This window comes from Seriola dumerili, unplaced genomic scaffold (genome assembly GCF_002260705.1).
Source record: "Seriola dumerili isolate Sdu_G_001 unplaced genomic scaffold, Sdu_1.0 BDQW01000161.1, whole genome shotgun sequence".
Classification (NCBI taxonomy): Eukaryota; Metazoa; Chordata; class Actinopteri; order Carangiformes; family Carangidae; genus Seriola; species Seriola dumerili.
This window is the reverse complement of record NW_019174416.1, coordinates 478,567-496,610: the sequence shown is the minus strand read 5'-3', so window position 1 is coordinate 496,610 and position 18,044 is coordinate 478,567. Positions and strand designations below refer to the sequence as shown.

At 40.4% G+C, this 18,044-nt stretch overlaps 1 protein-coding gene across 1 annotated transcript; it reads right to left on the bottom strand.

The window, feature by feature from the left end:
* Positions 1 to 686: 686 nt before the first annotated feature.
* On the bottom strand, positions 687 to 17,394 carry LOC111226622 (putative E3 ubiquitin-protein ligase SH3RF2). The gene is made up of 11 exons (XM_022751873.1): positions 17,202 to 17,394; positions 16,442 to 16,877; positions 13,112 to 13,408; positions 11,717 to 11,812; positions 10,204 to 10,605; positions 3,056 to 3,177; positions 2,712 to 2,882; positions 2,201 to 2,475; positions 1,813 to 2,117; positions 1,389 to 1,693; positions 687 to 1,269 (listed from the first exon to the last, which is right to left on the bottom strand). The coding sequence occupies exons 2-11, from the start codon at positions 16,874 to 16,876 to the stop codon at positions 1,089 to 1,091; spliced, it is 2,589 nt and encodes an 862-aa protein (XP_022607594.1). The 5' UTR covers position 16,877; positions 17,202 to 17,394; the 3' UTR covers positions 687 to 1,088.
* Between the last annotated feature and the right edge of the window lie 650 nt (positions 17,395 to 18,044).

Here is an 18,044-nt window from a genome sequence, read left to right as displayed (position 1 = left end):
ATCCCAAAAATGCTTGAGTTTCTTTAGAAACAGTGTCTTCATTCCATAGTTCATAGTTCAACAAAAACATTTGTTTTTTATACGTTCATGTAAAAAAAAAAAAAGTCATACATGGTAATGACATTTTTTAAATTGGCCAATACTGACATTGGTATTGGCCTCAAAAATCCAGGTCAGGCTGTGATATTGAGCAGGGACCCTCTTCAAGACAAAAAGACAACAGGACCCATCTTAATTATACCCGTCTCTTATATTCCCAATTATCTTTTTAAGCATTTGAATTACCACCAGTTAACACACAGTGAACCAGTGGGGCCCTTAGCATTGAAGATAATCCAGCCTTGCTGTGGAGACAGGGTACAGAATAAAGTTTAACATGTAGATTGTAGGGCAACTCCTAAACATAATATGGAGCTGTTAACTCAGCTGCAGTACTGAAATACTATAGTTCCTGCGTGACTATTTTAACATGCTACAAGAAATCATAGGCTCACTTTCACATTTAACACACATTTTGCTGCTATTACGTATATTCAATATAGTTTCAAATGCAGGACTTTTGCATTTAAACAAGGATTTCTCTGTTATGATACAGTATAGAAGTTAGTCAAAGGATGACACTGTACACCTTAAGTAAAACACCACATTGCTAATGTTCTGCAAGTACACTTTATTACCACATAAGCAGTACAGATAATTTACATCATAATTTGTCTAAATATATTTAAATATAGTTTGTTTTCTTTGTGGGTTTTGACAAAGGCACTCACCAATGCGTGTAACATGGGTATTAAACAAGGAACAGTCATTAGGTGGGTTTTTGTGCAAAATCTTATAAGTATAGTACATGGTATGTGTGTCACAAACATGCACACACATTGAAGGACACAAAATATATCTCTGGAGAATTTAACCACACTCTCATATGTAGTCAAGACAAAAATAAACACCTCCTTCATAGGATTGTCATTTGGCAGTATTAACCTTTGGACCTCAACACACATTTGGCTTTTCAGCAGGTCAGTCAAGTCATTTGGCAGTTTGAACACATGGAATATAGAAATATACACTACACCAGTACCACACAGTCAGCTGAGCCTCTCGAGGGCTTGAAGAACACTGCTGTGGAATAAGCCTGTCTGCCCACTGCTCTCCTGAGTAACCAGAACCCGTCCGTCGGGTCGAAGTCTGTGGACGAGGACGAGCTCTCCTTGAAGCAGACTGAGCTCGGAGTCCTTTTGGGCTAAATGCGTTGTGGTCACTCTGTGTCTGAAAAAAAAGAAAAAAATGCCTGAGGTTTTTGTCAAGTCCATCAAATCAATAACATTTTTTCAAGTCTACCTCATCTGTCTGTTATTTTCAAGGGCAAACACACAGATCCAGCAAACCTGCTTGGGCTGAACTGAGCTGATACAGCTGGTAGCAACAGCTGTGACGGCATCGTTTTTTGTGGGTTAGAATTTAGGTCTGAGATGGCTGTTTCGATGCCTTTCCTGAGAATAGGAGCTTTTCCTTCTTTGAGAATGATTCCTGGTCCATCTCTTCCCAGGGTGAGCGATGGGGCCCAAACTTCTAACGGAGGGGGACCTGGTCGGCAGTTGGCGGGAACCTGATTTCCTGAGGACCAGGAGGAGGTCCGAGGCCTTGGAGGAGGGGAGTCTTCTTCTGTGAGGAACCGTACTGACTTTGCAGGCTAGGAAAGTAAAACATTTACTGTAAGGCACATGCAACGGTCATCAAAGGAAGAGTTTGAGTTTAAGTACAATGCATACACAGTACATAACACACAAGAAATCATCAGTATGCTATTACCTTGTCTGTATTGTTCTTGTGTGAGTCAGGTCTGACTAGAATTGAGTGAGGCCCATTGGTAGGCTGTCTGTCATGCTGAAATGTTGCTTCACGTGAAGCAGTGAAGTCCCTGTCCTTCAGGACTGCAGCAGCAGAGGGTGCTGCTCGCTCAGTCATCCAGCCTAGTGGTCTTCCAGAGTTGGACAGGATGCTGCTGTTTTTCTTTCTCTGCATGGCAGGTGAGTAGCCAGACGCCTGAACTTGTGCAAAGTGCTGTGAGTTGGATGGGACGTTCAAAGTGGACGTATAGGATAAATGGTTCGAGCCTGAAAAAAACATTTAAAAGACCAGGTGACATCTCTAATTGAATCAAGATATTAGAAGACAACTGTGGTTGTTTAACACTCACCTCTATGAGGATTAAAGATACGCCTCACAGTGTCCCAACCTTGTGAACCCCCATAGAAGGACGGTTTTCCAGTGCCAGCGGATGATGTAGCATGCTGTGCTCCATTTGGTACAGAGGGGACCTGTCCTGTTGAGTATATTGCTCCATCAGCATTCACCCTATCAAGAGCGAGGACCACAGCAGGATTCTTAGCAGCAGTAGGTTTCTTTCCAGCTACTGTGTTGTACTGTGAGGAAGCATTGGCTGCTTTGGTCTCCAGGAGTCTGGCCGAGGTTCTGCAGTGAGGCAGTGAGACACATTAGTAAAAACTTAAGTACCTACATTATGTTCATCACACTGTGAAAAACATGATTTGTGATTCACCAAGAGTGAGCCTCAGTTAAACAGTGTTATATTCCTCTTTCATGAATAACTGAAATGTGACATATCATTCTGCCCACATTAAATTACTGTCTGAATCCAAATGTCATTTTGCTCCCACTTCCTGCAGTCATGGATCACAGCCTCTCACCTGAGTACAGGCGTGATGTAGTTGCTGGGCAAAATACCCACTTTGCCCGTTCTGAGCGATAGCCCACGCAGCCAGCCTTCTTTGAACTTTCCATACACGCCCACCATCTCTCCTTTCCTCAGCTCCAGCTCCTCTGGCTGTCGTGGTTTGTAAGAGTACAGGACAGCACACCTGACGAGTCACACAGAGAGTTTATATATGTTACTGCTACACTATAATATACATCCAGATTATGCTGCCTTTTTTGTGGGTATTTGAGTGTTTGTTTCTTTTTCTATTCATATCTTGCAACTGTGACCCTACATTATCATACCATTAATATAATGTTTAAAACAGTGACTCACACACTGATGGAAAGCTGCTGCGTGGAGGAGTTTTTGCTGTCTGCGGAGGCAGAGGACATTTGGGGGTTCACCAGAGCCATAGAGATGGTGGGTGGAGTCTCGCTGGTCATCTTCTTCTCACTCTGTAATGGGACGGATTCAAAATTATCAACATATGGAATGCATGGCACATTATTTAAGAACGCAATATGAAAACAAAAAGACGTTTAGGCTGTAATTTGGCACAACCATGCTTTAAGCTAAATATTATCGTTGGCATACTAACTCTTTGATGTTTAGCAGGTAGGCTGTAATGTTTAGAATGTTCACTGTCATTGTTTAGCCTCTTAGCATGCTAGCAGTTTCTAATTCACTCTAAATACAAAGTACAGCTGCGGCTGGTGTGAATGTAAATAGTTTTTAAGGTATTTGACTACAACCCAAGTATTGGAGAAATTTAAAATTTTGACCTGATGATGGCACTAGATTAAAAGTCAGGATGTAAATTAATGTGTGCACAAAAATGTCAATTCATCCAACATAAACCAAATATCCAAGATACTTCATTAAAAGCCAAAACTGTCAAACCGCTGCTTTCTCTAAAGGAAAAGGGGATCACCAAAGTCATTAGCATTCATCCTCTGGCCAGCATGAAAGTCTGCACAAAATTCAATGTTAATCCGTCTGGTAGGTGCTGCAATATTTCAGTCTGAACCAAAGTGGTAAAATGAGCAGAAAAATCTGTAAAGACTGTAACTTTAGATGATATCTACTTGATTTGTCTAATTCAGACTGCAGAAGCCTAATTTTAACTAAATTTAAACTTTGGAATACACCTTCGCACAGTGCGAGGACTGTGCAGTTTGTCCTCATCACATCAGGAAGGGATCTCTCCAGTGTGAACAGGAGGAATAATTACAGTGAGCAAAGATTGTTTGAAATGGAATGTGTGTATTGTTTTAAGACAGATGTGCGAAAATTTGGGACCTATCCTTTAATATCTCCTTTCTCATAATGCCAGCTGAACAAAATATTCCCCCGTTTGGTGTTTTTATGATGGTGATGTAGAGGCCTGCCCAACACAAACGTTAGATTACTCATCAAACCATTCACTGGACCTTTGTGTCTCTTATGGAAACTCTCTATGTTTCTCTGTTCATTTATTCAAATTTTTTTCTTTGATATTTCTTCTGAAATTCTGTATGGAAATCATAATGCATACATTTTCAGCCATGTAAAATGCACTAACAGTAAAAGTATATATAATGGCATGACAAAGTTCTGCTTCTCTTTTTAAAGCTGAGAGCTAAGAAACTCTGACAGGCTTGAAATCAGCAGACTGTGAGTCAGACCTGGTACAGCCAGTGATTAGCAGGGAGTGACACTGAGGTGTGTCTCACAAACATTAATGGCACAGTATGAAGCCTAATCCCTACCTACTTTATTCCTAAACGATCTCACTGAAAGAGGGTCTTTTAGTGAGATCTTTATTATATTTCTATTTTCTCTTCTGACCAAACAAACCATACACACATAATTGTTTCTTATCTTTATCATTATAGAGAGGAGGAAATAACTTTCCCAGTGTCTATTATCTCCTCTGTGACATTTACTGATGCTTACTGCTATTTACAGCACTACCACTCAACTTCTACTTAAAGCATGAATGCTGGTCTGAGAGCCCGGGGTTTCCTCTATACAGTGTTGTTTGTCCCTGGATCCAACAGCTCTCCCACCATTAAACTGCACTGCATTCACACTATAACTCAGAAGAACACAAAGAGAGTCATAATTAGGATGCAGCCTATGCTATAAGCACAGTCTCTCTTGTCAAAGGCAGTGCTATGAGGCAGAAGTAAAAAGAGATAAAGTTAGGATGCAGTTAGTATGTCCTGAAGACATAACAGCCTTATGTCATACAGGAGAGTGGAGGGGTGAGCATAACTGTCATATATCACCAGTAGATGGTAAGAATTTTCTGTCCTTGTAGTGATTTTTTCAAATCAATTTTAGTATAGAGTTGGGGGAAAGGTGAGAAAGTAGTAAACACCTTTATTAATCACTATCTTTTAATAGAAAGCACTGCCATTTATTGAAAAATGTTGTGTAACACAACAAGAAAAAAGCCAAATAACTATTTTTCTTATGTATTAAATTATTCAGTTCTTTCCGTTACTTTGTGTCCTTTTTCTATTCTTGGTTTGTGTTTTATCAGATACAAAGAGCCGACTTCAGTTGTGCTGCAGTCACGCAATGGCCAGGTGCAATGACCCAGCAGCAGCAGTGGCTATATTTATGGAGAGAGCAATTCCACTATTGCTCATGTAGTGAATACAGTCTTATTTTGTATGAACTGTTCCTGCAGTCAAATCCTTGCTGCCATAAATAATCCACTTAAAAGAATATTAATGTTGCATAAAAATAAAGAAACCCAAAGTGTTCAAAATTAAATAAATAAATAAGTCATAATGAAATAAATATTCACATGAGTAAATTAAGAACAAATTATTATACATCGAGAAGTTTTTGAAATAATCCAATATTTCAAAAACTCTTCTCATCATTATGAAATTTTACTTCATCCCATTTTTTTCACAATATAAACATTTATTGCAGGACATTCTTATTTTATTCAAGCATTTTTTACTTCCTTTTTCCAAAAACTTTTCTATGTCACAACAGTATTTTTCCCAATGACTACTTTATTTTATACTGTCACTACAATCTGTCTGTCAATCAAGACAGACAGTGCAGAGCCAGCTATGTGACTGGACGTTCATTAAGACTGAGCAAACAGCCAATTAATCTCTTTGGTCTGTATGCAATAAACTGCAATAAAATAACATTTTATAATAATGAAACAATCATTCATTATCATCCATCAGTCGATGATTGAATCATCATTCAATCATCAACTCATAGTTTTGTATACATTTCATTTGTTTTTATTCCAAAGACTGTTTATTCCATGTTGTTTATTTATTTAATTTTAAACATTTTGAGTCTCCGTAGATTGCTAAATTATGTCTTTCAATTTATCAGTCAATAACCAGATTTCTTAGTCATCATTTTAAGAACTAAATTCCCTTTGCATAGCAAAGGTCTTAACTGTATACAGAACTCAGAGCTCTAGCTTTCAACATTGGCACCTTCAGCAAAAAACTAAACACCCCCTAATATCAGAAATCTGTAGCCACTATTTATTTATAATCATCTTGTCACAAAGAAAAAGACAGCAGCATGTCTTTCTAATGTGTGTTAAAGTGACACTCAAAAACAGTTTCAGAAATAAATAAATTGTGGTTTTGGACACACAGGACAGGCAACATTATTGTTGCAAGATGAACACAGCGAAAATGTGCCAGAATTACTGATGTGAAGACCCTGCACACCCACACAGGTGTTTTCAATTACTCTGGCTAATTAGGCCTCTAGTCAGGGTGAAGTTGGCTGGAGCTCTGCTGGAAATTACATAATGCCACCCATCTCTATTAGACAGTAGCATTAGGCTCAGTTTGAGACTAGCCAGGTCTGCACTAATTCATCTGCCAGAAATCAACACACAGCATGACAGTTTCCCTCAGATTTCTGTCCCACTTGATCCCGACATACAGTGCCATCAAGCTGACAACAATTACCTTACAAGATTAAGGCAGCTGCAGTTTTCCGTAGTTGTTCTCCAATGGATACCAAGACCAGATATCAATGCCTGGCTGTTCCCTGATCTAAGAGCTCACTTGCTTAGATGTGTGACCAGAAAAACTACGCATTGTAGCACGTCTTTTTGAACTGAATTTTTATTAGTCACATTTTGCACTATGAGAGGTTATTTTTTAAACACAATAAATTTTCTGTGGTTGATGACAACTTTTGTGAGCCCAGTGAGGCTGAACAAATGAATTCCAAATATTCAAAAATACAAAAAAGAAGTGTATTGGTTTGTAATAGCTGTAAAGGAACAGGCGCAAAGTGAAGAAATAACATCTGGTGCAAACTAATGTCAAGCCACAACAGTCTAATTATGCCATATGACATTATAAATGATGGAAACTTGCATCCTGTATTCCTGCTTTTCCTCACTCTGTTACTCTAACTGTTGTCAATATTTTGACTATTAATTGGTGTTTTGAATGTCTTTATTTCTGGATAATAATAATCTATTAAATACTGAGGCTTACGTATAAACGCTACCATGTCATTATCACTGATATACTGCAATTTTATACCTTACCATGCAGAGCATGATTTCAACAACATTGATCGGTTAAATGGGTAAAAGCTGAATAGATTGGTCTTATAAATAACCTTTCATTCAATCAAGATATTGTCTAACTTTCTGTAATGTGTATTCTAGACAACCTAATGGAAATGTCTCAACTTGATGCAGTGGCAGCTCTTGTTCACTTTCCAGGTGAGTTGAACTTGATCTCAAATGCCTGTTGATAATGAAGTAATTTGTCCACTCTAAGAGATGCAACAAAGCCAGATGTCAGTCTGCACATGCCCACACAGGATTAAGGAGGTCAACATAGGTGAAAACACCCATGTGGGTGCACAATGAGGGGTTAGAGAGGGTATGGAGGGTATGCAGAGTTTGTTGCATGTTAGGGATGCAACTAAGACCCAATGATTTTTACATTACTATCGTGTAAGAAAAAGGAAAGTTGCAAATCCTACAATCTGAAAAGCAAGAGAATGATTGCTTGCAAAAGTACTAAAAATTTTTATTTCATCATGTCTTGAGTATTGTAACTCCCTCTGCACCTGCCTCAGCAAAACATCCCTAAACAAATGGCTCCAAAATGCTGCAGTTAAGTTCACAAGCATGCAGGTTCTCTAACATGTCTTGTGTCACAAACCGATTTCTCTTCACTGACTCCAGAGCAAATTCAGAGTTCAATTCAAGATTCTTATGATCACTTTTTGAGCTCTGCCATGTCAGGCACCTTAGTACATTACAGACATGCTGCAGCCCTGTGTCACCAGTAGGTCTCTAAGGTCCTCTAATTAGGGTTTGTTGGGGTTTTTTTTCTCGCTACAGTCTTAAAATTTAAGAGTTTTTGAGGGCGTGGCTTCTCTCCTGTTAGGGTTAGGGTTGAAGATTAGTGGACATTGTGGACATGTTTAAAAAGATGCCAAGAGCCACCTGTTTAGACTTGCCTTATTTTCAAATATTTATGTTGTCTTTTTAAATGTATATTTTGTATTCATATACTGTATGTGTTAATTTCCGTTTGATCAACTATTCAATAAAAGCACTAATCGTTTCACCTCTCTGATATAGTCAATTCACAGGCTTCAGTCATTACTGATTAAAACTAAGCTTTCTGTAACAATGCTAACTAGTATCTTGATGCACCAGGGAATTGGGAACTGAAGTTTTATATGTTGCATTTGAAGATGTTTTTGCTTTTGGCTCATGTCCATGCTAAATTTTGCTCTTACATAACTATACCAATATTCAGACTAATTCATGCATTATTTCATCCACAGTGGGTGGGAAGCTGTACCTCTCTGTAAAACAGCCAAACCACAGGTGAGAGCTGATAGGTTGCAAAATTAAGAATAGCACACATGCTGGCTCGGTCAGTGGGGAGCTCAGCCTCGGGTTTGGGACAGAGCCCTCTGCTCCTTTAAAAATGGAAGTGCGTGGCTTGTCTCCTATTACTGACCCACTGATGTGAAAGTGAGTGTTACCTGCTTAGTGAAGAGGAAGGAGTTTGAAGGCAGGGGAGAGAGAGGGGTCTGTTATGTAACCAGCTTCACCAGTGACTCATCATCATCAGCATGAGAGAGATAAGCAGACACACTGAGGGACTCTCCAAGCCTCCCACTCTCTCCATCTATCTCTCATTTTGCCTCCTCCTTCTTCCCGCTTCTTGTCTTTTGCCTTTTTGCAGCTAACAAATTGTGTTTTCTGTTTCTCTTCCCAAATCTACGCCATATTTGTTTTCAATATTTCCTCTCACCCTTTCCTCTTCCTGTCATATCTCTCCCATTTCCTACTTTTTATTGTGTTCTCAAGTCTCCTCTACCTTCCTCCCGTGGTTTTTCTCCAACTTGCATGAGTTTAGGATTTTTATGCTCTGACAAGTATAATTGCAGGATAGAGCAGTGCAATTTGAACTGAATCAAAGGAAATCATTATCTCAGGAGGCAGGGCACTTGGCAGCAGGTTATATTATTAAACCTTGCAGAGGCTTTTACGTTCACACTGTACTCAGGCACTAGCTGGCTATGACTTGTTGCAGTTTTCACAGTATTTTGCTACACTGCTTCTACAGTAACTGGATGGCAACATGTCCAGCTTTACGCATAAAACTGTTGACAGTGTTGTGCTCATTAAAACCTTTAAGCTGAGGTGATCAGAATTAAATAAGTTAATATTCCCATTAATATTTTTACAGCATCCTCAGTTACAGTTTTTAGGTCCTTCTGCTTCTCCATAGTCATCTAAACATATTTGGAAAAATTGAAAAGCCCAGTGTTTACTACTATTTTAGCACCTGTAAACAGCTGGCTGTAGACTGAAGCAGTGGAGTTTCACTCAGTATAAGAATAATGGACAAAATTGTCTCATGGAGACATCATCTTGTGGATGATCCAGATGATGATAGGATGGACAAAATCTATCTCCTTGAGTTGAAAACAAAAAAAAAAAAAAAAAAAAAAAACAAAGACACACACCCTGTTAGACTCCTATTCATCTCTGATGGGAAACCCTGGCTTATGTCCCAGGACTCATGATTAAGGACCTTTCAAAGTTTCGGTCCACTCACCTCCAGTCCTCAGTCTTTTCATATTCAGCCCTATTCCACATCTGTGTTGTCTTAATGAGAAGCACTTAATCATGTAGCAGCCAACACAAGGGCGATGCCTCTCTTGCATTCATTCCTTAAGCTTTGTGTCATGGTTCCCTCCCTGTGCCCCTGAGAACAACTTGATCCCCTAGAGACTCAAATCAAAAAACATCTATTATCTCACAGAAAACCGCTGCGCCTTTTGCCAACCACATGTTTTCTGTTAAAACAAATCACTGCAAACAAAACAAAGCCAAACCCAGTTCAGCTCAAACATTATGAAAGAGGAATCTAATAGGGTTAAAACTAAGAGACTTTATCACATCAGTATTCCATGCATTCAGAAAGATATGTTTGCACGTGACTCGCCTGTAACAGGTGTCTGTGCGTAGTGTCAGAGTGGCGTCTACTTCGATGAGAATTCACTCGGGAGGGGTGAGAGTGGCCCTGGGCGGCAGAGTGCACAGAGAGGCGGTGTGGCTGACCCTGATGGCTGAAGCTGTTGATGGTGCTGATGTGGGTTGTTTCTCCTTTGGTCGTCTGATAAAAGTTGCTGCTGCTGGCTGCGGGCTGTTTCCGCTGGCTGGAGAGGGGCAAAGCATTGATCATGGGTGTCTTAGCTGGGACTTTAGGGACTCCGTAATGGGTGGTCCTATTGGATGCGTCAGTGGCCTTGTCTTTGCCCCCGCTCCCAGTCCGATGGTGAAATTCTGCTGAGTCACTCACCCTCCGACTCTTTCCCTCTAGCAGTTTGGCAGCCACTGTGTTTGGCTGAAAGAGATGAATACATAAAGAGAAACCACAGTGAAAATCAGGATAAATCCTAACACAGAAAATAGCCAATCCCCAGTCAAGAAAATCCTCTCCAACTCGCTCCTACCTGCTACTAGCGCCTGTCAACCTCTGCTCCTGCTGATCAGCGAAACGGCTGCCTAAATACACCCACTTATCACTACTCCACTCACCCCTACAACTTGTTGGACAGGCAGGCAGGGAGGCAGGCAGACAGGAGGATAAGTACCAGCCAGTAAGCCAGGAAGGGTTGACTGGTGCTGAGAGAGGAGCTGCACAGACAGGCAGGCAGAAAGACAGGCATGGCAGGGTTAATGCTTTCACTCCCCACAGTGATGTGCTGTTATGCCACCCAAGCAGAGAAAGCATTACTGTGTCTTCACGCCTGGCTGCACGACACGAGGAGAGGCAGGCTCAGAAAGGAGAGGGAAGAGGAGCAAAGTAGAGGATGAAAGAATAGAGTACAGAGGTAGAAAAAGATGAAGAGCAGCACTGAGGCGGGGCTCTAAGAGAAGACATGGGTGAGCAGGAGATGAAAGGAGGCGTAAGAGGAGGAGAAGACTAATAATAGGAGGGGAAATATTTGGGAAAAACTATAGCAAAACAGATGACAAGTGAGGGAAGTGAGCAAGAAGTGAATGAGGCACCACATTAACCCCACTGTAGGAACACATACAATTTTCCTCAGCACGGATGAAGTTAATTCCTAGAGGCAGAAAGTACAGAGGAAAACAAATGACAGCCAGATAGCTAAGCAAGCTCTGCAAACCTGAGTAAGCCACATAGTCACAGACTAATGAGCAGCTGCAGACACAGCAGGGCTTCACGGATTAGCTCTCTGCCTCAGCACTTTGCAGTGTAGGAGTGACATTTACGGATGAATCAAAGATTTGAATGAAAATCAAGGTAGTGCCCTGGCAGTGACCTGGAATTAATGACACCAAGCAACGACATCTATGGTTCAATTCATTACAAGAGCTGCACTATCAGAACAAAGTGCCAAACGGCAAGTGTCAACCTTGATCACACTGAAAAGGCCACAACCCACATTCAAACAATGAACGAAGGAAGAAAGAAAAGCAGAACTCACCTCTGTAAACTGCTGAGGGCAAATTCCAACTTTGTCTCCTAGCTTGGCTTCAATCCAGTGGTCATCCACACGTCTGATGACAGTGAGGACGTCTCCCTGTAAACCAGAAACAAGTAACGGACACACAGAGAGAACTCAACTTAGAGAAAGTGATGAAAAGGTGAGAAGCAGAGAAACCATGGGGGAAAATAAAAAATATTGCCAGGTGGTTATGGCAGAGTGTGCTCGCCCTGCAGACTGAGCACTCAGCTCAGAAACTCTCCGAGCCCTGTGTTTCTCCTGCAGCATGTGACACATCAACTCTCTTTGTGACTGCAGGCCTAGTCCTTTCTGCAGCCAGCCTCGCTCTAAGAACCATTTGACCATCTGCATTAAAAAAAAAAAGGCGAGCTCAAGTGTACTTTAATGGAGAGCACACAAGTGCTGGAGCCCTTATATAACTTCCTTAGAAATCCTTCAGGGTAAGTAACAACAACTGCAACAGAGGTCAGAGCCTCCAGCTCCTCAAGTCTCTCAAAACAGTCAAAAGAACAAAAAGCAATCACCATTATGCAGTACTACTACTGGGAACTTCCTGTGCAATACATAATCACACACTACTACAAGTTCCTGTCTAAAAAAGACACACCAGGTTGATGGTGAATGTGTTAAGTTTTCACTTTTCTAACATCTGACCAGCAGCCAAATGATGCCAAATGATATTAACCAGAGGAGTCAAGCAAACTTTATAGCTCATGAAACTGCAGCAAGTAACTATTTTAGAGCTGCAACAATTAGTCGATCAATTAATTGAGTGAAACTTATAATAATCATTGTTTAAGTCATTGTTAGGCAAAAATGGCAAAACTTCACCCTTCCCAAGTTCACATGTTTTTTTCTTTATTTTCTTACTCTTCGAGTTTCTGACTGTTAGTCAAACAAAACCAGACATTTTGCAGATAGCCCTGGGAACTTTAACAATAGTAGCAAATCGTAAATAAGTGGTACATTAATTGATAATGACAATAACATTTAGTTGCAACCCTAAAATCTTTGGTATTTTTTCTATCTGTACATAAATGAAATGATTTATCACATGAAATTTTAGCACTAGCACCTGCCCTAAATGTTAGCCACAGTTTCCCCAGGAAATTGGTGGTCAGCCGCGCAGCTCCTGCTGCATCTTTCTCAAGATCAGTTTAAGTAAACAATAGCAACACACAATTTTCTTTGCTCCTGAAGGTTAATATACTATTATTCCCTGAAGGTTTTGTTAAGTGTATCAATTTTCTTTGTGCACTAACTAAAGAGTAGGAAACCCTGGTAGTCATTTAAAAGATAAAATGTACACATCCACTGACTAAGCTCAATAAAAGCTTTTCCTGCTGCATTAAGTCAGTAGTTTGAGAGTCAGACCTTGAGGAAGCTGAGACAATATTTACTGTCTTCGAGATTCATTTCTTCTGGATTAAAGTTGTACAGCGCCCTGCAGAGAGCCAGCGGCTGGGACTGCTGGAGGGGCTGCAGCTGAGGCATCTGGCTGACAGCCTGCAGCGCGCTGGCAGTGACAGACACACTGCTGCTGTCACAGGCATTTCCTTGGTGCCAGTTTTCATCTGTTTTGTGTTTCGAGGTGATACTGTTACCAGGCACGAGGACCGGCTCTCCTGATGTATCACCTCGTTGGTTTCGCATCGAAGCTCTGGCAGCAAGCTGAGGAACAGAAAAAAAAAAAAAAAAATCACACATCAGCCACTGCATGTCCAGTGAAATGGTGAATTTATTTTGGTTGAATTATATATCTGAAGATAGAGAAATCAGTCTCTTTTGTGATTTTGGGATGTAAAGGCCCTCTAGGCTGCACTCTCATTTGAAGGTGATAAAATATTGTCTTGTCAATACTTTACTTTATTTTGTCTTTTACTTCAACTGTGGCAAACTGTGAGCAGGTGCACTGCAGAGGTCATCAGGAAACAAGAGAGACAACAGGCCAAAACATCTGCAAAAGGCTCAAACACATCACAGATTTCAGTCAGGATGAGTGACAGCCAGTGTGTCTCATTTGGTTCAAGACACTTTGGTGTGAGTTTTCCGGAGATCTGCTGGTAAGAGACAAGACTCTTCATGCTCTAAATTTTATGTTCTTATCTAGATATGCAGAGTCTAATCAGAAACATCCTTTTTCCACTTTAAGATGATATCAAGTATTGACATAGGCTTTACAATCAGTCTTTTTTTTAGTTCCACTTTTAGAGATTGAGGAAAACAGCACAAGAATACTAAATTATTTTCTGTAAAAGTAATAAAGAATGTCTTATAACTTGTATAATAACAAATTAGTCTGCACTTCATCTCACACTTAAAGGATACCAATAAAACACACATATTATATTTATGTCTTTGGGTTCAATGAATAATACCAATGGAAAATCATTTTAAAAGTAATGAAGTTGTTTTATATAATTCACTTGAAGGGAGGTTTTCAGGAATTCAAACCCATCTGCAAATAAAAACACAGCTCACATCGACACACTTTTGCCTATTACTATCAGGCTGATCTTATATTTAATCTGGCTCGTCATTCTACATATTATTATATTATTACTCTGCATATCTCCAAGTTAATGTTAATTTTAAGATGGACACACTAAAATCAACTGTTTTGATATGTGGCCTTACGTGAAAAGATGATGGTGAAACAAATTCTACCACATTATTCCGACCTGCAGGTATATGAAATGTGCGTCTAAATGGCAGAATCATCACAAACTCCCCCTCATGAACTTGGCTGAGATGTTTGAACTGTGTATGAACTCAAGCTATGTATTAACAAGAAAGCTCTTGAACGCTCTGAACAGTTTATAAAAAGAAGTGTAGAGAAACCAGCTCTCATCACCTCGGAGAATAAAACATCAGAATGAAATGAATTCTGAGTGAGGATTGACTGACTCTGAAGTACCATCATGATCCTCAGATCTCTGTTGAGTTTAAATCAGTGCATAGTGTCAAGTGCGATGCACAGACCTGTATTATATGGATAAATGATTTTTAAACATGCACCAAAAAACACTCACTCCTTTCTATCTTGTCATTTTCTTTGGAGATCTGCATGCTGAATTGATCTATGGTCTATAGGAGAAGTGTCCTGACAATAATATAAATTTGGAAAAGAGTGATATTGAGGAGTAATAAGCAGCTTCAGTTTGAGTTATCACACTGACTTCTTTAGTCCAGTGACAAGCAAACTAAAATGTTTTCTCTGTCAGAAACATAACCATTTGGTTTCTCTTTGTCATATATTTTGGTCTTGTCCTTCATTAGTTAATTAGTTAACTTTTGGTCTTTAACGTTTGAATCTTTCCCTGTGTTAATGGACACACTACACTGCCCTCAGAAATCAATGTATCTGACTCACTCCAACTTTTAACTAGGATCACTTTTAATTTTTCTTTTAATTTTAATTTAATCTTGCCCTGTACAGTGGCTGTTTGAAGTTATAGCACAGCTCTCCTCAGTAGCTTCTTGTTTCTGAGGAAAAGGAGAGGACTCAGGAGTACTTGTGTTTCCTATATTCTCTATGATGTGAGAAGCAATTCACCCTCAGACTGAAGTACATCTGTAAAATAATGATTTTTTTAATTTGGATTGGTAAAGACACAGGAAGGTCAGGGAGAGAAGGGGGTGTGGGGTGTGGGGGTGGGTGGGGTGGGGGGTGAAATGCAGCAAAGGGCCACGGGTCAGAGTCGAACCCCGGCCACTGCGGGTAGGACTAAGCCTTTGTGGTATGTGCTCCACCAGGTGAGCCACCTGGGCACCCCATAATTACAGTAAGTCTGGTGAACATATAGTGGTGAGTAAGTAATTCAATAGGTCCGAGATGAGACATATCCCCTATTGCACAAATCGCAAAGGATTAAATCAATGAGACATCACAAGGGTGGGCAAGATGACAATAAACACCATGGTAATATAAATTTGTAAACCGCCAAAGATTTTTCCTGGATAGCTCTCCCTCTAACATGTGTGGGTGCAGTAGGACATTGTGAGCAGTCTTACAAATCAATGAGCAGGTCTGCTTTATGACAATACTGGATTTTTAAATGATTTTTTCGGCATCAATATGTTAAAGTGCTCTGATTGGTCAGGTATGTAATTTGTTAGATTAGCCAAAATCCTTCTTGTGTAGTTATATCAGTCAAAACTGTTTCCCAGTTGATTTTCCAGAATAATTTTTGCAACATACATCAGTATTACGATGTAAAATTATTCTGTATCTGCCATGATACAGGATTTTATCCATATTCCACAGCCCTAGAACATCATGTTTAACATCCAAAAAAAGTGTATGTGAATGTTGATGAAAACCATGAATTCACGTTTAAAAAAATAATTGTTAGGCTTTGGAAATGGGTCTATATTTACTGTAACCTGTCTAAATGTTGATATTTCACCACTGAACGGAACCTATCAAGTTTTGTGTAAGAGAGAAGATCCTTCGGTTGCACAGTGTAGTGTGTCGATTTTTGATGATATTCTTACATGTTTTTATAACAGTTCAAATTCAAATAAGGTTATAGTTATGTATACTTTTTGTAATACCTCCTGTTTTAAGGAAACATCTAACCACCTCATTTGGAAGAATAAACACACTAATAACAAATGCCCCCTGGGGCAGAGTCAGAGTTGTTCTAAGTCATATTACTTCTCATAGATATGTAGAGGATTAGGCCGGGGTCGTGCACTGACCTCATTGTGGCCTTGCGTCTCTCTGTGTTGACTCTGCTGCTGCTGCTGCTGACCCTCCTTGACTGTCACGCTGCCCCAGGACAAGGGCACTGCATAGCGGCCTATGTGTCTGTTGCTGCTGGGCCCCACGGAGCCCTGGAGCCCCTCCAGGAGCCGCACTAGCAGGAGGTTTGTAGGAAGTTCCTCCACTGTCCTGGCTGAGACAGGGGCACAACATTGTGGACAGAGCAGCTGGGAGTGGGCTGCCTTCTGCCTCTGCAGGCAGGTCATACAGAAAGTGTGCTGGCAGGGCAGGACCTTGGCTGACACATCCAGCTGCTCCAAACACAGAGGACACTCCAGCAGTGCCATTAGAGACAGCTCCTCCATTTTAAAAGGGCCACCTCTCTTTGAGACTACGGCCTCTGGTACCTCTGAAACACTTTCATCCACCATACTGAAAAAGAAAACAATGAAAAGCTAATTCATTGACAGAAGTTAATGTCAGTAATTCTACAGCAAAAACCTTAAAACATTACTACGGACCAAATCCCTCCTCTATAAAACGGGTTTATAAAACATTAAACTTCACAGACTTCGAGGTGGTGGACTCACTAAGATAAGACACTTTGTAGTAAACACTACACGCTACGTGCTAACAGGTGTCATGTCAGCTCACCTGGCTGCACAGGTAAGACGGCAACAGGAAATATCCGCACAAGACGAAATATTCCCACATTTGTCTCAGTTAACACTCAGTTCAGAAACATTTCGTACTTACACATGGTTCCGTTGCCTGTCAGAGTGACATATTCACACAAAGTCCGATTAAGAAATGCGTAACTTCTTCCTCGGCGCTGTCGCCATGACGCAGTGAGGACAGGACGAGGCAGGACAGGACAGGGCAGGCGCGCAAGACACCAACTTCACTCGTTACGACAATTATGACGACATGAAACCTAGCTACCTGTAGAAATCCCAGTTTAACCATACAGGTAACTATGTCTCAACCACAGCCGGGCTAATTCATTAGCAACTGTATCGGATTTCAGTGTCGTGCGACTCAGTTTAACCCTTAACAGCTGATCAGCTGTTGGTTTGACATCATCATTAACTTTAATTTCGGGGGAATACGGAAATGTAAGTAGTAAAGTAAAACAATTATGAAAAATATGACTCATTTAAGAAAAACGCTTTAGTAGAAATGATCAGTTATGGATTAAATTTTAAGGCTTTGTGTGCTATTTAGCATCACGTTAATGCAGAAATTATTCAATTCTGCTCCTTAATGTAATGCAATAGGACACGTATTTCTTCATTCCTATAGTTAGTTGTCTGAGTAGCACCACTTCTACTGATTAAACTGTGAAAGAAGAGGGGGAATAAGAAGACAGCAGAGTTCACAGTACTGTAATGTGACATGGTCTCCCTCTGCTGGTGCATTCACTGACCAGCTCTGCAGCTTTTTTTCCGATCCCCTCAAAGTGCCAGCACAGTTCACGTCAATCCTACTTAAGTGAATGAAAGATAAAATCAGATAAACTCGACCGGAAACCCCTTATCCTCCATCACTCTGCTACACATGTTTGAGAGTATGAGCCATTCCTGTTCATGCAAACCAGCC

Excerpts from the sequence above, each read along its gene's own strand:
- LOC111226622 (XM_022751873.1), bottom strand. The coding sequence starts at position 16,876 with ATGGTGGATGAAAGTGTTTCAGAGGTACCAGAGGCCGTAGTCTCAAAG. Across the intron at positions 10,606-11,716 it reads GCCCTCAGCAGTTTACAGAG|CCAAACACAGTGGCTGCCAA; the intron begins GTGAGTTCTGCT and ends CATCTCTTTCAG. Across the intron at positions 3,178-10,203 it reads CGCACAGACACCTGTTACAG|AGTGAGAAGAAGATGACCAG; the intron begins GCGAGTCACGTG and ends GTCCCATTACAG.